General features: G+C 35.5%; 1 protein-coding gene across 2 annotated transcripts in view; it reads right to left on the bottom strand.

Moving 5' to 3' along the window:
• IBTK (inhibitor of Bruton tyrosine kinase) overlaps window positions 1-20,578 on the bottom strand; it is a 94,776-nt gene that overhangs the window by 56,493 nt on the left and 17,705 nt on the right. The window contains exons 3-11 of one of the 2 annotated variants that reach the window (XM_019967082.2): window positions 19,715-19,811; window positions 16,401-16,525; window positions 12,201-12,311; window positions 10,425-10,595; window positions 8,440-8,557; window positions 8,170-8,350; window positions 6,041-6,164; window positions 3,394-3,571; window positions 407-581 (exon numbers count right to left, since the gene is read on the bottom strand). In XM_019967082.2, coding sequence (XP_019822641.2) covers window positions 407-581; window positions 3,394-3,571; window positions 6,041-6,164; window positions 8,170-8,350; window positions 8,440-8,557; window positions 10,425-10,595; window positions 12,201-12,311; window positions 16,401-16,525; window positions 19,715-19,811 — 1,280 coding nt within the window. Of the gene's footprint in view, window positions 1-406; window positions 585-3,393; window positions 3,572-6,040; window positions 6,165-8,169; window positions 8,351-8,439; window positions 8,558-10,424; window positions 10,596-12,200; window positions 12,312-16,400; window positions 16,526-19,714; window positions 19,812-20,578 lie in introns of both variants that reach the window. The other variant, XM_019967081.2, reaches the window with a different exon arrangement.

Consider the following 20,578-nt stretch of genomic DNA (forward strand, 5'->3'; position numbering starts at 1 on the left):
GCCCTCCACATGACTCTACACTACTCGTCTATCATTTCCCACTGTACTCAATGGTCAGAAATTTTTGTAATCTATGTAACAAATATTTATATTTCTCAAAATCTGAGAACCTACAGGACATCACGAAGTACCAAAGACATGAATAAATTCTGTGTGCTATGTACATATTACCTTCAATATTTTCAATAAATATCCATTTACAAGCTAAAACAAACACTCATAACTTCCAATATAACAAATTCCACCTTTGAGTTAACCTAGTAATAGGATTATATGTCTGAAGTCTCTACAAGACTTGACAACAGCTATTCAATTAGATTTGTACCAGGAGCTAATGAAAACAAAAGAAAACCCAATGACTGTTCCTTCTAAAAATGAAATTTAATATAGACAAGTGTACATTTACCTTGTTTTAGGATCTGACTGCAAGACTGCAAAGTTGCATCCACTTGGATCTGTGCTGACACTAACAGCTCTATGGGCAAAAGTAAGTTTCTCAAGTCGAATTCTTTCATATACACTATTTATATCAGAGACACAAGACACATCTGGTGAGGAATTATGAAGGTTTGATAAAATCTCTGCTAAAAAGAAAAAAATAAGCTTTCATTAATCAAGGCTTTATTAAAACTGTTAAAACGATTTAGGAGTAAATGGAATAGAAAAACAATTAGAACAGAGAAATCTTTTGTCTGCGTTAAGTCCTTTTGAAGAACTACATCTTCTCTCTCTTCAACATAATTTACACCCTATATATATTTGTCTGAGAAGAAATTTTGGTGGGTCAATTCTCAATTATTCATGATTTTTTTTTAATTTTCTTTTTTTTTCAATTACTCATGGTTTTGTCCTCCACACTGCAACCAAAGTTGTCTAAAAGGCAAATACAATGTCTATACTACCTTTAAAAATTCCTCAGCTTCCATTAAAAATGTCATTTGCTTCCTCCTTTCTTCTCCTCCTTCCTTCCATTTATTCAGCAGATATCTGAATGACCACATGTGCTATGGTGACATAGTGTTTTTCAGTGTAGCCCTAGTAATACTGTAGTGAACAAGATAGATAGCATGCCTCTACACTCTTGGAGTATACAATCAAGCAGAGAAGACAGATGTTAAACAAATGATTTTATCAGTACAAGTCAGATCAAGGATATGAAAGAAAAATATGGCATGTGCGTGCAAGTAAATGTTTCTGCCTGTAGTATGAAAAATGTTTAAAGTAAATAAAGACAAAGAGATCACTGACAAAACTAAGAGTCCAGAAAAAGAATGAACACTGTTAAGACTGAGGTTGTAGCAAAGAAACTAGAGAAAGTGGAGATTTCAAAAATATTTGAGATGGAAGTGACAAAACTTGGTGACCAATCGGCTATAGAGGGTGAGGGAAAATGGGGTGTGAAAGATAGCCGTTTACTTAAAAAACACTGAAAAGCAGACACATAAGCATGAGAACGTGAATTCAGTTTTAGACCACGAATTATGACTAAGACACAATTCTAAGGACTCCAACACAAGTCAAAATGCCTCTGGTTACTCTCAAATTCACTCTCTTTTATTCACAGGGATTTACTAATCTTCCTGACACTCAGTTATTCCAATTTCTATGTTCTTAAAAGACTTATTATGTGCAAATTAGTATCTGTCTCCATGAACTGCAAATATGTGTAAATGTATCTATTGCCCCTACAAACTCGTGACTGTCTGAGAACAGGGGCCCATCTTACATATTTTTGTATCATTAAAACCTAGCCCTATATCCAGCACATAGTAAATATACCTTAAATGTTTACAGACTTGTGTAATCTATAAAGAAATAAATACTACAAATCAATTAACTATCCAAAAATCATTCCTTTGTGGCTTTATAATTTTGAAGAATATGTTTATAATTTCTTGAGTAATTATAAATGTTCTTTATGTATCTTTTAGCATATAATAACTGATTTGTTCACTCAATAGATGACTTAATGAGGGAAGGAAATATGCTGAATGCTAATGATTACAAAGAAACCTTGATTTCACTGTGAGGATATAATGACTATATATCATGGTCCTTGCCATCTTATGATAGGAGACCAACATTAGAAAAATTAATCACAAAGATAAATATATAAAAACAAGTAAAAATAAGCTACAAGATAAAAATACAAAGAGAACATTAAAAGTTAAACAGGGTAACCAAGTTTAAATAATTGGTAAAAACATCCCTGATGAAGCATAAATTAAGCTGAGATGTGAAAATCAGAAAAGGCCCTGGGACTAACCACAACTGGACAAGACTGAATACCTGAAGGTCAGAGTGTCTGGAGAGTGGTAATGAGAGGGAGAGAACTCAAGAGGAATTCAGAGATGCAGACAAGGGTCAGAGCAGGAGCCTTGTAGGCCATGTTCAAGAAGTGAGGAAACCATCAAAAAGTTTTTAAACACAGGTAAATTGGGATCAGATCTTAAAAGCTCACTCTGGTAAGAGAATAAATAAAAAGAAACGAGTTGAAAAAAGGAAACATTTTTTGCAGTGACCATTTGATGTGACTTGGGCTAGGGTGGAAGGAATGAGATGTGAAGAGGTCAATGAATTCTACTTTTTCTGGAAGGAAAAAAAAAAATCAACACATTACTAACAATGGATGAAAGAAAAAAGCTACTACTAGAGTTTAAAAAAAAAACAATGTTAAGCAATCCACAAGTTTGTAAATTCATAGTCAGAAAATCAAAAATGAACTATATAATGTAATGAATAACTCCTATTTTCCATGCTAGCATCTTAAAGCTCTCCTTTATATTCATCAAGAAATGAATAAAACTTGCCTCCAATTATTCAGTAATTGTTTAATAAAGCGACCTGTAAGTTTTAAAATTCTCAATGAATATAAAAACCTTATTCTTCCTGTAATCTTCCTCTAAATCCTAAAATACCTTATAAAAGTTTCATTTTATATATTCAAAAAACAAAACAAAACAAAAACCCCCCAAAACACCCCCGAAGCATAAGCCACTCAATTCTCAATTTGGGGAGAGGGGGATAAAAAGGAATTTGGAAGACTGTTCAAATCTACCAAAAAACCAAAGTTTTTTGTTGTTTTTTGTTTTTAATTTTATACTGCCCTGTCCCTAGAGCCAAGACTAGAGATTAGCAATACTCTGCCTCTGTTACTGATGGGAATGTACCATGATTTCAGGGCATACTAACAGATATAAGGTTGAAAATTTAGGATTTAAGTGGATTGAATTCCCTTTGTTTACCTGCACACAGACAAACCAAAAAATCAAAAGAAGAGATATAGAGGTAAAACCTAGTAACATTTGTCAGTTAAACCTAATAATAAGTAAGTACAAAATTAAACATTAGCCAGAAGGTACTTTTACATGCCATTTACATATATGAACTAACCTTTCTTTTCAGAACTCTTTCTTTTTTCTTCAAACCATTTCCCTCTAAATCCCTCTCCATCTTGTGTGACAAAAAGAATTTCATTTCTACTTAAAGCAATATCAGAAATGAAGACTTGGCGTGGATAAGCCCATCGACACTGCTTCATAGAACTGTTGACAGATCTCCAGCAAAATACCTAAGATAAAACCAAATTACAGTGGAATAGAAAGCAATATAGCATCTGAACAACCAAAAAATGAAATCAACAGATCTTATCTCAAAAACTAAGAGCTCTCAGTATGCTCCAATGTTCATTTTTCCATAGTATAAGATATATATATATAAAAGCCATAATGGTGTATCTTTCAGAAAATACATCAAGCAAACATGAAGCATTAAAAATGCTTCAAAGACACTTCTCTTAAGAAGTAATGTTCAGTGTTACTCATGTGGAGCAAACAGATACTACAGTGTTTAGCATACAATATGCTAAAGAAAACCAAATTCTTAATGCTAAAACTTGAATGTCAGACTTAAGAGTAATATTTACAAGAAGAATGAAAACCACCCTACAAAAATCCGAACTTTACTCTCAAGGGGAACAAAAAAAGATGTCTACATAACTCAAGTAAAACAAAATCTCAGAGACAGAACAATCATCACAGAATTCAGCAGCTTCCACATGGTTCTGTCAGCCTTAGTGCTCCCGAGAAATGGCCAAGGGGCTGCTGCTCGAGGACTGAGAATGACAAGAGCCCAGGCGCTGGGCTTTCCAATCCAGCTCTATCTAGAGCAGCAAACCTTTTTTTCATCTACACCATAGACAGGCATTCCAAGCACGATTTCATTTGAAAAATTAATACTACTGATCTTGAAAAGCTCAATCTCCTCATAATTAAGAATCTTAAAGCACAGAATGGTATCTGCCAAGGTCACTCAAGTTATGTACACAAAATATAGACTGTACTGATCAGCTGATACTATCAGAGCTTGTCCTGTCATTTTTAAAGTTATTAATTTTACAGGAAGTAAGTATCCACATGTATAAACAAGCTAGATCTCTATTACTGTACATGAACTATATCCCAAAGTCAAATGTTTTTAATATTCAACTTTTTAAATGTAATTCTATGCCTCTGCTTCCTTCTTTTACTACAAATTAGATCTCTAACTCTTAAAGATAGTTCCCTCAAATAAAATGATCAATCACAGAAGATTTATTCCTATAATGTACCAGTAGGAAGAGTTTTATGATTAATTCTTCAGTTTCTAAAATGTCAATTTTTATAGCAATTTATAAAACCTCAATACACTTATTGTATATTTTTATTTTATAAACAAAAAGCAGATAGCAATCGGTTTTTCCAGTCACAGTGTAAAACTTATTCAGTGTTTCTAATGTATAATGCTATGCTAAGTCACTTCGGTCGTGTCCGACTCTGTGCGACCCCATAGACGGCAGCCCACCAGGCTCCCCCGTCCCTGGGATTCTCCAGGCAAGAACACTGGAGTGGCTTGCCATTTCCTTCTCCAATGCATGAAAGTGAAAAGTGAAAGTGAAGTCGCTCAGTCGTGTCCAAACCTCAGGGACCCCATGGACTGTAGCCCACCAGGCTCCTCCGTCCATGGGATTTTCCAGGCAAGAGTACTGGAGTGGGGTGCCATTGCCTTCTCCGCTAATGTATAATACATATTTTTAATTGACAATTTTATCAAAGAAATGAAAATTACAACTCTATTTACTTAAATGAAAAGAGATGAGAGGCTTTTTTTTTGGCTGCACTAGGTGGCACACAGGATCTTAGTTCCCTGCTGCTGAGTCACTTCAGTCGTGTCTGACTCTGTGCGACCCCACAGACAGCAGCCCACCAGGCTCCCCAATCCCTGGGATTCTCCAGGCAAGAACACTGGAGTGGGTTGCCATTTCCTTCTCCAATGCATGAAAGTGAAAAGTGAAAGTGAAGTCACTCAGTCATGTCCGACTCTTATCGACCCCATGGACTGCAGCCTACCAGGCTCCTCCGTCCATAGGATTTTCCAGGCAAGAGTACTGGAGTGAGGTGCCATTAGTTCCCTGACCAGGGATCAAACCTATGCTCCCAGCACTGGGACTGTTGAGTCTTAACCACTTGACTGCCAGGGAAGTCCCAGAGATTCTTTATATAGAGATCCAGAAATACATATATTTTCTATATGACAGTTATAATCTCGGTATATATAATATTTTGTGTACATTTAAGATCAAATTTGAGAGAAAATTTCTGATTATGTATTTTTAATACTGCCAGCTTAGTTTTTTACCTTTTTAAAAGAGTAGTTATATACCTCATATCTATATAATTCAATATCATTTTTGAATACTTGGTGTATATATCAAATAACTCATCAAATCCCTTACTTCTATTTTAAACACAACAAATGAAATTTTAAACTACAGTTTAACAAGGCAGTACTATGCAACCTGAAATGTCATACTTTCTTGAAATACCAATTACTATTTCAAACCAATTAGTATTGGACATCAAAAACAAGTAGGGACAAAAACAAGTAGGGAAACAAGTCAGCAGGAATCCCTATCATAGCAACACAGTTTTACATTATCAGGTCCTCTACAGCTGTCAACTGAGAACAAGATTACTAAGCTTTTGCATAAATATATACTCACCCTTCCAGCTCCATCCATTGCAAGAATGCAAATTTTCTGACCCCCATTTTCTTTCAAATGTTCAGGATCAACTTTGTATTCCATATGCCCCCCAGATACAAGAACCTTTTTCAAGTTCAGTTGTCTGAATGAAAAAAAAAAAAAAAAAAATTCTAGATGAATATGTTTGCTATACTATACAAGCTCAATTTTAAATAAATTACTATCAAACAATAATTTAGGGTGATTGCTGTGAAAGATAAAGTAAGTAAGGTGATTTGACCTTTGGTATCCTTAGTCCCTCCTTTTATGAGTTTCCCCTACACAATGACCATTTCTTTCTATGGCAAGTTGCTACCTACTCAGATATACACCCTATATATCTAAAACCCCATGTGCTAACATACACATTCTGCCCAGATTAAATAACTGGTAAGATGAAAAAGCTCCTACATATTATCTGCATTCTTAACAGAAAAAATTTAAACCTCAAAACAAAACAGAAATCCTTATTTCAAATATGGACAACTTTAAATAGATACAGCTACTATAAAAATAATTAGTATTGCTAATTTAATAACCCATCCACTAGTCAATTCATTACACATTTCATCATATGTACACATGTGATGCCTATGGCACTGTGTGAAACCTGGCTGCTACTACTCCAATGACTGTCCTCTCTTTCAGGTATTTTTAAATGTTTAAAAATATTTTATTTTAACATTTTAACTTATAATATATTTTTATATTTTATTTTAAAAAATAAAATAAAAATTTTAAAATATTTTTAAATGTTTTTCTTTTCAAAATTACTACTCTGTAACAAAAGAATTTTCTTAGGCAAAACTTGGATGTAACATATTTATGTAACTTAATGTTGTCAGGTTAAGTTTTATAAATGCAAAGCAAAAACAAATTCTTACATTCCATAAATCATCTCATGCTCAGAAAGAAACCTACATAACTCAGTTCTAAGAAACATGTTTGATCACATTTTCATATTTTTATAACTGAAATATGACCTTACAATTGGTAACTTTCCAACTGTTACACACAGAAGGTAAGTTGTGTGTATTGACGGTTGACATCTTCTGTTCATAATGGTATCTGTTCATGAAGTTACCATCTCACTGACATTAGCAAAAGCACATTCTGTTGCATTTCAGTTCAAATCCCTGATTACTTTAAAAGTTGGATGGCTACTCTCTAGAATTCCTACACACGCCTACTCCCACTAACTGAGCTACTGTATCTGTTCAAAGATCTATTTCCCTACTTGTATTTATTACTACACTTATAATGAAATATGTAAAACCAACAAAATAGTAGTCTGAGAAGAACACTTTCTATAAAGGCATAATACTTTAAAATGACACAACAAATATGACAGGCAAAAAATTACTGTCAAATCAGATATAGATTAAGCAACTATATTAAATACTGAAAATGTATGAAAAATATAGGATTCTGCCCTTAACTTACTTCATAATTGTTTTTTAAGCACTTGCTCCTTAAATCGTTCAAAATGAAGAGATAACATATTGCAAATATGGTTTATGCACAAAAGACAGAACTCCAGCTGACTCATTTATACTTAAACCTTAAGTTTTATAATTCCCTGCTTTAACTGACTTTTTGATTAGACAGCCAACTACTTGTTTACCACATGCTACTATAATATGTTATCAGATAAAAACTGGCTATACAAAAATATAAAAATACACCAATTAGGTATAAATACTTGGACTGAGTAGAGGGTACAGAATATGATTAACAATGTTTTAAAATAAATGTGTAATATATAAAGGCTATACATGAACCAAAGATGATTTCGTCACAAACCAAGAATTATGATTAATCTATTTCTGTGCACCTAAAGCATAAAAAAGGGAAACTTATAGGTCATATTTAACCATATGTTATCTTAATTCAGAAATACTCTTTACAACCCTACAAAGAACTTTTACATATATTTACTGAACATTTGCCAAAAGATTAAGATTATCATCTTAGGCAAAAACTCTTGACTTTCCCACCATTCAGTGTTCCCATTTGACACATCAGAGAATAACATAAAGCTGAAACTCAGATATTTGCTGGAAGAGCTGAATTATTAAGGTATGTTTCTTTCACAGAAATATACATACTTAGAAGCCAGCTTCTTGCACTGATAGTCTGCAAGTAAGTAAATATCTCCCTTTGTGGTAACACAGACAGTAGCCCCATCACTAGCAGCAACCAAAGACAGAGTGATGTCCTTATGATGAAGGGCAGAGACTTGACGAGGAGCAGTTACACACTTTTCTCCATTGGGATCTAGTAAATAACCTAAAAAATTACATAAGCAAACAAATCACAAAATATCCGTTTTAAGAACACAATTTATTTTTCAGATATTGTCATCCTGGATTTCTTACCCAATTGTCCACCATTTAGTCCCATAGTGTAAACAGCCTCTCTAGTCCACAGCACAGTATGAAACCTGCCAGCTGCTACTCCAATGATTGTCCTTCCTTTCAGGTACTTTGCCTGCATCTATTCAAAGACAAGTAAGGCTTCAGTTTATTATGTATCTATAAACTAACGGAATTTTGCACAAGATCTAGCAGACCAGGGTAGCGAATACAGGGCATACTTGCTGCCAGTAACCCCTTCATGTACTAAAGACAGTCATCACCAATAGATCTCAGCACTAATACTGACCCCAACTCCTCTTAGAACATAAGACATTTTGATGCAGCCACCTTAAATCAGCAGTTTTAACATATAAAAAACTTTACACAAAGCATTAAACTTTTGTTAACAAGCAATATACACAACAGGCATTCTGGTTCTTATTAGAAAACATGGTACTTCTACATTTGACATATCCTGAGTCTCTTAACAGTAACACTGCTAACATTTTGAACCAGATGGTTGTTGTGGGGGACTGTGTCATAGGAGGTTTGGCAGCATCCCTGGCCTCTGTCCACCAGATGTCAGTACCACTAACCCCACCCCTACCCCCCAGTTGTAACAACTAAAACTGTCTCTAGACATTGCCAAATGGCTCTGGGGCACAAATCTGCCCTCACTTAAGAACACTGGATATGTCCGTAACAACCCAGAGCTCCAAGACAGCCAGACAAAGAGAATGAAATTGTGAGTAAAAGCTACTATTCCTAAAGAAGTCTAAAAAATGATTAAATATCTACACATTCCACAGTTGGTTGAGGAAAATGGATCTTCTAAGAAGTACCACAGATCGGAAACTACCTCTAATTATCTTGGAGTAATTACTATTGATTCACTAGCCATCCAGAATGTAAAAGCATTGGATTTTAAAGCTTTATTAATAATCATTTTAAATAATCATTTAATAATTGATTATTATTAATCTAATCATCTAATAATCATTTTAAATCCAGAGAATTAAACCAATGAAGAATTTTAATACCAGAATGCAAAATTTTATGAGTTGAAAACACACGTTATAGATGATTCTGCTGCTGCTGCTGCTGCTAAGTCGCTTAAGTCGTGTCCGACTCTGTGAGACCCCATAGACAGCAGCCACTAGGCTCCTCTGTCCCTGAGATTCTCCAGGCAAGAATAGTAGAGTGGGTTGCCAATCCCTTCTCCAATGCATGCATGCATGCTAAATTGTTTCAGTCGTGTCGGACTCTGTGCGACGCTATGGACAGCAGCCCACCAGGCTCCTCTGTCCACGGGATTCTCCAGGCAAGAATACTGGAGTGGGCTGCCATTTCCTTCTCCAGTAGATGATTCTAGTAATATATTAATTTAAAGCCCCAGCCCTGAGGTCCTGTGTACTAGGTCCCTGAAGTTGAGGAAAGGCCACCTTCTGCTGGTAGTTGTACAACAGAAAAAGGGACAACAGAACACAGAACAGTGGCTTTCAGGCTTATGTTCCCTCAAATAGACTTGCCAGGTGTGACTTCTGCACCGAGAAAGATTGACCATGAAGCCAATAAGCTTAAGCTTCTGGGGACCTCATGTGCATGGCCCATTTTTAACTTATAAAAAATTCATGTGTTTTTTTTTTTTTAAGGAGGGCCTCAAAATTAAGCTTCAAACCCCAAATATCTGGATCCCCCTCCGCAAAATATCTGGATCCTCCTCTGTAAAATATCTGGATCCCCCTCTGCTTGTGACCACTTGTAATTTGAATCAAAGGCAGTTTGCTGCCTAATATCCCAAGTGCTTTCCTTCTTTCTCACTCCAAACAAATTTTAATTTGTACTATGCTCAATTTCTCCTGTGAAAAATAAAATATATACCATTGAAGAAACATATACCATTGACTATAGGTAAAATAAGTTGCTCTTATCAACACCTTCTATCTTTTTGTCCATATAGGTTTTATGGCAATGGTCACATTATTGTTTAAAAAAGAAAAGTTTACCTGTCTGGGTACATTACAACTGGAAGGCGGAGGAATGAGTCCTAATTGATGAAAAATATTTAGACCAAATGTATAAACACATCCATCTTCAGTTAATACAACAGTATGATCCTTAGCAGCCGCTACTTGAGAACAATTATGACCACTCAGTCCTTCCACAAGCCTAGGGACCTACAAAATAAAATTAACTTTGAAATATTACATTAACCATTTATATAAAATATACAAATAGAATCTGAGGATATATCCCAAATGACATGACTGCTATATGGCTGAAGGAGGGGGATAAATTTAATAGGACATGGGCATTGCTTTATAAATAAAATACAAAATCCCAGTAAGACATTTTAATAAAACAACTGGATTCGATAAATGATTTTGAGCCCTTATCATATATCGTACACCAAGTGCAAATTTGTTTGGTCTGAACAAAGGGTGTTCTTTAACCAAAGTATTCACTGGTGGAGTGAAGCAATAAATGAAAATACAGGAATCAACACAGCCCTTCAATGAAAACCAAACAATATTATATTCCTTTAAAGTCATCTCTTCTGGGTTCAAATCTTAATCCAGCCATTTACCAGGTGCTGCTGCTACTGCTAAGTCACTTCAGTCATATCTGACTCTGTGCGACCCCATAGACGGAAGCCCAGCAAGCTCCTCTGTCCCTGGGATTCTCCAGGAAGAACACTGGAGTGGCTTGCCATTTCCTTCTCCAATGCATGAAAGTGAAAAGTGAAAGTGAAGTCACTCAGTCGTGTCCGACTCTTAGCGACCCCATGGACTGCAGCCTACCAGGCTCCTCTATCCGTGGGATTTTCCAGGCAAGAAAAAGTACTGGAGTGGGGTGCCATTGCCTTCTCTGCATTTACCAGCTATTTGATATCAAAGGAATCTCTTAACTTCTCTCATTTTCTTCATCTGAATGCAAAATAATAATAGTATTTTGGATGATAATAAGATCAATATAAGGAGTAAATGAGTTGGTAAATGCAAAACAACCATCTCTGGCTCAGAGTAAACAACTGATAAATGAGTACTATTATTACTATTGTCATTATGTATAAAATGAGGATAATAAGGCTATAACTTCACAAGGCTGTTTAAGGCTTAAATCAAGGTAACAATACTAAATGGAAAGCATAAACAATGCCTAGCACATAATATACCCTTCAAATAATAGAAGCAATTATTATAGCTCTCTCTCCTTTTTAAAGACCTCTTAATCGATGAATATGCCAGCCGTCCCCTCAAAAAAAAAAATTACTTAAAAATAAACTAGTAAGGTATTTTCCTGAATGTAATGATTATTAGGTTTTCCCAATTAGCACTAAGTTTCAGTAGCTGACTCAATTTTGTGATTATATAATGAAAATATTGGCTCAATTTTTAGACCACAAATACCTTAATGAGAAGTTAAAAATGAATAAATCCTGGACTACAACAGGAAAAATGTTTTACAATTAGTAAACTACTTTTAAAACTTCAACTATGGAAATATTTTAAAGCTTATTTATATACTATATCTCCTGACTCAATACTTCCTATAAGAAAAAATTTTTTGATGCTTTAGAATTTTACATATTTATTTTAAATAAATATCTTTATTTTAAACACAATATACCAGGAAAGTAACTGATCTTTTAAAATCAATTATCAGTTGGTATACTATTTTCTCCTTTCAGTTAGTTTAAAAAAAAAATTTAGTTAAGTGAAGCTTCCAATCTATCAAATTTTACCAAAGTTACCTAAACTGTATAGAGACATTTCAATTACCAAGCATGTCTGCTCATCTCCATGGCCCAATCGTCCTCCAGGACCATGACCACAGGTGTAAACCTGCCCTTTCTGAGACAGAAACACTGAGTGAAATTTACAAAGCACCACCTACAGGAAAACAAGAGAATATTATTAAATGTCTCTGTATAAAATATCCTTTATTTTATAAAAAGAAATAACAGAATATTACTAATTGTTTAAGCTAGATAATGGGTACATCAGAATTCATTATACTATTATCTCTACTCCGTACATGTTTAAAATTTTCTGAAATAAAAATTTAAAATATATACTGGTCTATATTAAAACTATGTCTAAAAACACCGAAAGATGGGAAAAAAAATAAATTTAGAAGGAATTAAGCATGTGTAACCAAGAAGAGACTAAACAAAGGAAAATACAAAAAGTAACCAATTGTTTTCCAATTTCATAAAATCCCACACAACAAGAAGTGAACAGAATTAAATATGAAGTATAAAGATTACCAAATATTGATACACTACTAAAGAAAATAGTAGAAATGCTGTAAGAATATTTTTTCAATATCACCTATATGGAGGCAGTGGTGGGTAAACAGTATGCCCTTTTCATATCTCTGAAATGTTTAATATATCTTTAATATCATTATAAGGCTTTAAATAATTTATACTGATTTTCAAGCTTTTTTCAAGGCATCATCAGTACACTCATTTTATCTAAATACTATTTAAAAATCCTTTTATCTTTAAAAAATTTGCATTTGTGTTTCTTATGCTATCCATAAATATTTCTAACTTAGGACATTAAAAAAGGATTAAGAAATTTAAAAATCCTAGAATTGTTTATAAGAATATTATAAGCTGAACTGCAAGTGCTATTTACACATATCCTTAACCACTTGGCAAGTTCTGTAAATACTTTTTTATAGAACTTGTTTTTTACAGAAGAAAGTTTATCAAAGACTCTGGGTCTTTGATTAAAGCAAAAAAGTCATTTATTTAGCTGTACCACAAACATCTAGAAAGTCTAAAAATAAAAAACTGTATTCAAATTTGTAATACAAAATTAAAATCTGTAAAGGAAATATTATTTTATGGAAATTGTATTCAAATTTGTAATACAAAGTTAAAATCTGTAAAGGAAATATTATTTTATGAAACTAGAATACATTTTGTTCAATCCTATATTCAACATTAGAGCGCCTCTATAATTTCCAACTTCAGCTTCCTTGGTGGCTCAGTGGCAAAGAATCTGCCTGCCAATGCAGGGTTCAATCCCTGGGTAAGAAAGTACCCCTGGAGAAGGAAATGGCAACCCACTCCAATACTCTTGTATGGCAAATCCCATGGACAGAGAGGAACCTGGAGGGCTACGGTTGACAGGGTCTCAAAAGAGTCACACACAGCTTAACAACTAACAACAACATCAAACAACCAACGCCAGAGTATAAGACCTTCAACTTTAAAACCTTTGAATTTTTTAAAGAGGCAACTGATCATGGATTTTCACCTTAATTATCAGGAATATATTATGCTAATAACAATAATCTCTGTCCACAGCAGTCAATTCATCTGGTACAACAGAATCAGCTATTTTTCAGTGAGTAATGGAGCTCTCTACATAACCAGGCACTCAGTAAATAGTGCCAAACACTTGTTTCCTTTTTTCTTACTAATTTACACTACTTTCCTCTCAAACCTATCCACAGTGTTTGTGTTTCAACCCTTATTTTGTGGTTAAAACAAAAAAATCCTTACGTCCTTAATTTCTTCACAAAATACTTAAGTGTCCTCGTCTTAACTGAAATACAGCTTTGTCTTCATGTACACTGTTTCACCCTTAACCCTACCAAGTGAAATATGCTCAATTCTTCTATATTCTTCTATGTATTTTAGAATCAGAAGGTACAGTCAACCAGCCCATTTCCTGATACCTCCATGACTCCTGCACATTTGTGTAAAAATCTCTGCTCCTGAAAAATCTTACCTCACCAAATCTGACTGTATCTTGTACCAAGTCAGAAACGGAAAACAGGAGCCTTTCTAAGTGCCTCAACTCTGATCAATCATTCGTGGCTGCTGACAGGTGAATTCTGAGGACTTGTCCCAATTTACTTTAAAACAGAGAGGTGGGGAAGAAGAGAGTGGGACTGAAGGAGGAGGGGAGAGGAAGTGTGCGCTGTGATTGATCAGCTGCTGCTGCTAAGTCGCTTCAGTCGTGTCCGACTCTGTGTGACCCCATAGATGGCAGCCCACCAGGCTCCCCCGTCCCTGGGATTCTTCAGGCAAGAACACTGGAGTGGGTTGCCATTTCCTTCTCCAATACATGAAAGTGGAAAGTGAAAGTGAAGTCGCTCAGTCGTATCTGACTCTTAGTGACCCCATGGACTGCAGCCTACCAGGCTCCTCTATCCATAGCATCTTCCAGGCAAGAGTACTGGCGTGCGGTGCCAGATCAGCAGTGTCTACCAAAAGCTTTCAAGTAGGTGAGAAAGAACAGCCAGCCCTGCTCTAACAGTTTCCCTCACATTCTCTAGAGACTCTGACCCCAGGCTTAAGACTCTGGTCTGTCCCAAGTCCTTTCAGCATCCTCAATTCCTTCCAAGTCTTTGTATTAATAGATGGCTAGCCAGAATCAGGACACCTGATCTGAAGAATTGAGCATATTCCACTTTGTAGGGTTAAAGGATGAAACAGTATATACAAAGACACAGCTCATTTCAGTTAAGACAAGGACACTGAGTACTTTGTGAAGAAATTAAGGATGTAAAGGATTTTTTTTTTAACCACAAAATAAGGGTTGAAATACAAACACTGGATAGGTTTGAGAGGAAGGAAGGTGGTATTTGGCACTATTTACTGAGTGCCTGGTTATGTAGACAGCCCCATTAGCCCTGATGCCTCCATTGCTCCTTCACATTTGCATAAAAATCTCTGCTCCTGAAAAACCTCCCCTCACCCAATCTGACTGTATCTTGTACCAAGTCAGAAAAGGAAAACAGGTGCCTTTCTAAGCTTTCAGGACACCACTCTACTCTCTACTTCTTTCGTCACTCTTTATTCTCATGTGGGCTCCTATTCTTGCCCTCTCAAATTTTAATATTCTCTTGGGTTTAACTCTATTACGTTTTTTAAATTGCTAATCGTGATACATTAGTGACTTCTGGTGTGAAAAACAGTGTCCTGCTGCTGCTGCTGCTGCTAAGTCACTTCAGTCGTGTCCAACTCTGTGAAACCCCATAGACGGTAGCCCACCAGGCTCCCCTGTTCCTGAGACCCTAAATATATAATTTATCATCCAAATAATTGGGGGAATAAAAGGGGATGACAGTTATGATTACATCAGGGGAAAAAATGAAGAAAAGGACTCAGCAGACATATTCTGAGGTGTAATTTTCGGATTTAGAAAATGAGATTTATAGCTTTAAAAATTATTAAGTAGAGGTTGTTTAGTGGCAAAATTAACACTTTAGTTAAACTTAAAAACTTTGAAGACTATCCAGAGTGCAACAGAAATGAAGCTCAAGAGGAAGAAACATTGAGGCTAGATATGCATTATACACACAGAGACACACACACACAGAGCGTTATAGAAAAAGATGAGTGGGTCAATAGTACCAAAATCCACTGAAGAGGGAGACAGCCAGGATTATGACATAAGGACAAAGGCAAAACCTTTACAATTATCAATTAAAATTTTACAGTTACTTATATTTAACAACTCAGGTTCACTTACCTAAAACTAATAACAAATTGAGTTTCAACAACAAATTCACTTGAGAAACAATTTGAAGAACTTTAAATGGAAAAAAAAGCTAGAAAATCCAACAGAAGTTCTACCTTTAAAAAACTATCTGTATGCTACTGCTGCTGCTAAGTCGCCTCAGTCGTGTCCGACTCTGTGCGACCCCATAGACGGCAGCCCACCAGGCTCCTCCGTCCCTGGGACTCTCCAGGCAAGAACACTGGAATGGGTTGCCATTTCCTTCTCCAACTATCTGTAAAACGCCTTCTAACTTCTAATGCCCCTTATACAAACGTCAATGTGTTAGTCATTCAGTCGTGTCTGACTCCTTGCGACCCCATGGACTATAGCCCACCAGGCACCTCTGTCCATGGAATACTCCAGGCAAGAATACCGCACAAACATCTCATTGTTTTATGATACTTTACACAGTCTAACTATGATTAACAAAATCTTAAAAGAATTAGTAAATACCTGCTTGATATAAATCCCACTCCTGGAGAACAGATCCACCAACTCTGGATGATGTTTGCTATTCTGGCTTCCATGACCCAGGGTGAAATTTGTATTATCTCCCCAAGTGTAGACATCTGTAGGATCTAAAATGAAAATGAGTTTTTATATTCTATCACATTTCAAACAAGTATCAGTGTTGTTTAATACTGAACAAATCAATTTACTTCAAATATGACTCTTTACCAAAACCAAACTACCGTATTTAGAAAGATACTACTAAAATTTTCTTTTAAATTATCCATCTATTAATTTATTATAACACTCTAGAAACAGAAATCAGAAGATCCAAATCAGCACAGGCCTGTCTCAACGAAGGCAATTTAACATGTTGAACCCTTATTTCTTTAGTAGCTAAGGTTTAACTGCCAAATGAGTAAAATATCACCTGCCATATTCACTTAGCTCTCAGGAAAATATTACAGATAACTATTTAAATGTGGAATATCATTAAAACGTTTCATATATACAGGTTCTAAATGAAGCACATGGTATTAGTTTCTATTATTACGTAAGGATTATTTTCCAGTACTTTGCTCTTGATAGATGCAAAATCACACTAGGGATTAGGGCAACAAAAATGAAAATGGGATAAAAATCACAGCTAATTATGATATAAATCTTCATTTTTATTTTGGAATGCTTATCAAGTTCTTGAATAGAATAATAACTGTAACTTGCAATATAGTGTCCAAGACAGAAATAAAATGAAGAACATGTCCTTACCTAGATTGCTCATTAGTTAAAATGCAAATTAACTAGTGCCCCCATTTACATCTCTTCTTCTTTTCAATCAATTTACATTCACAAAGCTCACAGGGCACAAAAATTGAAAAGATAAGTGCCATTACAAGAATGAGCATGTGGATAGAAGAATCACTTCCTTTCCCTTCGACCTTAAATGCTGTCCTTTCTCAATGGACATCAATCACTTTACAGTAGCTACAATTCTAGCTGCCTTTATTTGTTGTTCAATCACAATCATGACTGACTTCTTTGTGACCCCACGGACTGCAGCACACCAGGCTTCCCTGTCCTTCTCTAGCTCCTGAAGCTTGCTCAAACTCATGTCCATCAAGTCGGTGACGCCATCCAACCATCTCATTCTCTGTCGTCCCCTTCTCCTCACGCCTTCAATCTTTCCCAGTAGCAAAGTCTTTTCTAATGAGTCAGTCAGCTCCTTGCATCAGGAAGCCAAAAGTTCTGGAACTTCAGTTTCAGCATCAGTCCTTCCAATGAATATTCAGGACTGATTTCCTTTAGGATGGACTGGTTGGATCTCCTTGCAGTCCAAGGGACTCTCAAGGGTCTTCTCCAACACCACAGTTCAAAAGCATCAATTCTTCGGCACTCAGCTTTCTTTATAGTCCAACTCTCACATCTATACATGACTACTGGAAAAACTACAGCACTGACTGTACAGACCTTTGCTGACAAAGTAATGTCTCTGCTTTTTAATACACTGTCTAGGTTGGTTATAGCTTTTCTTCCAAGGAGCAAGCGTCTTTTCATTTCATGGCTGCAGTCACCATCTGCAGTGATTTTGGAGCCTGAGAAAATAAAGTCTGTCACTGTTTCCATCGTTTCCCCATTTTTTTGCCATGAAGTGATGGGACCAGATGTAATGATCTTAGCTTTGTGAATGTTGAGTTTTAAGCCAACGTTTTCACTCTCCTCTTTCACTTTCATCAAGAGGCTCTTTAGTTCTTCTTCACTTTCTGCCCTAAGGGTGGTGTCATCTGCGTATCTGAGGTTATTGTTATTTCTCTCTGCAATCTTGATTCCAACTTGTGCTTCATCCAGCCTGGTATTTCACATGATGTACTCTGCACAGAAGTTAAATAAGCAAGGTGACACTATACAGCCTTGATGTGCTCCTTTCCCAATTTGGAACCAGTTCATTGTTCCATGTCCAGCTTTTACTGTTGCTTCTTGACCTGCATACAGGTTTCTCAGGAGGCAGGCAACATGGTCTGGTATTTCGATCTCTTTCAGAATTTTCCAGTTTGTTGTCATTCACATAGTCAAAAGCTTTAGTGTAGTCAATGAAGCAGAAGTAGATGTTCTTCTGGAACTGTCTTTTCTATGATTCAATGGATGTTGGCAATTTGATCTCTGGTTCCTCTGCGTTTTCTAAATTTAGCTTGAACATCTGGAAGTTCACATACTGTTGAAGTCTAACTTGGAGAATTTTGAGCATTACTTTGCTAGCATGTTAGATGAGTGCAATTGTGCAGTAGTTTGCACATTCTTTGGCATTGCCTTTCTTTGGGACTGCAATGAAAACTGACCTTTTCCAGTCCTGTGGCCACTGCTGAGTTTTCCAAATTTGCTTCAGGGCAGCAGTTTAACAGCATCATCTTTTAAAATTTGAAGTAGCTCAGCTGGAATTCCATCACCTCCACTAGGCTTTGTTTGTAGTGATGCTTCCTAAGGCCCACTTGACTCTGCATTCCAAGATGTCTAGCTCTAGGTGAGTGATCATACCATCGTGGTTATCTGGATCATGAAGATCTTTTTGTATAGTTCATCTGTGTATTCTTGCCACCTCTTCTTAATATCTTCTGCTTCTGTTAAGTCCATACCATTTCTGTCCTTTATTGTGCCCATCTTTGCATGAAATGTTCCCTTGGTATCTCTAATTTTCTTGAAGAGATTTCTAGTCTTTCCCATTCTATTGTTTTCCTCTATTTCTTTGCATTGATCGCTGAGGAAGGCTTTCCTATCTCTCCTTGCTATCCTTTGTAACTCTGCATTTAGATGGGTATCTCTTTCCTTTTTTCCTTTGACTTTCGCTTCTCTTCTTTTCTCAGCTATTTGTAAGGCCTCCTCAGACAACCATTTTGCCTTTTTGCATTTCTTTTTCTTGGGGATGGTTTTGATCACCGCCTCTTGTACAATGTTACAAACCTCCGTCCACAGTTTTTCAGGCACTCTGTCTGTCAGATCTAATTCCTTGAATCTATTTGTCACTTCCACTGTGTAATTATAAGGGGTTTGACTTAGGTGATACCTGAATGACTTAGTGGTTTTCCCTACTTTCTTCAAGGCTGTGTTTTCACTCTTATACACATAAATGTAGATTGAAATTAAAAAGTATAAAATAAACCTAAGTGTTCTGAAAGAAAATCAAAGTTATCAACCTATATATATTAGAGTAAAAGTCTTTGCAGATATCCACACAAAAATTTTCTCAGGTATTTTTATAACAATAAAATTTCTTTAAAATTTTCGAAACTTTACTTTAATGGAATATATTTATGGAATTTTCTTACCAGTATTTTTGAATACTACATGAGTTGGTCTATCCTTCATTACAAGATCCAAAGCTGACAAGCCTTCTTTATCTTGAATATACAGATTAACACCATGCTAAAAAAGGAAAAAATGTGCATATAGATATAGACATACATGCATATATTTTTAACTATTTATCTATAATCAGTAACATTTATATTTATCAAGTTAGATGATCAAACTATAAAGAACATTAAAAATAAACACCTAATAACAATTATCTCCTATGCTCATAAACATTTATTTCTCACACAGAAGAAAACTAAGACAAATCAAATATCCAATTCTTGGTAGAATAAAGAAGAACCATAAAATGTAAAGAAGCAACATTTAAAACCAAAATGAAACAAAAATCTAAATGAACTAGATATTAAAGTTTTCCATGGTAACACAGGTCAGTTACCTAGAGGGCCCAACTCTGAGACTGTGTGTGTATGTACATACACATTTTTTTTTTTGGTATTTAAAGAACCAAATTCCACATCCAGATAAGGGGTGTAAAGACTTCTACACGAAGGCAAACAACAGTTTTTACTTTTTCTATGTTTTTCAAACTTACTGTATATAATGTGATCACCTATGCTCCATCTTTTTGACTTAAATTCTGTTATATCTACTATTGACATGAAGACAATCATATTTTTTATTTCTATTTGTGTGATTTATATCTTTCCACTTAAACTTTTCTACGTGCAATTTCAGAGCATTGTCTCATCACTTACAGTTAGACTGTGTCTTAAGTCACTGCTGAGGGCACAGGTTCAATCCCTGGTTGGGGAACTAAGATCCCATAAGATGTGTGGTGTGGCCACAAATAAATGTGACAGTGTGCGTTTGTGTGT

Source organism: Bos indicus, chromosome 9, assembly GCF_029378745.1.
Source record: "Bos indicus isolate NIAB-ARS_2022 breed Sahiwal x Tharparkar chromosome 9, NIAB-ARS_B.indTharparkar_mat_pri_1.0, whole genome shotgun sequence".
Lineage (NCBI taxonomy): Eukaryota > Metazoa > Chordata > Mammalia > Artiodactyla > Bovidae > Bos > Bos indicus.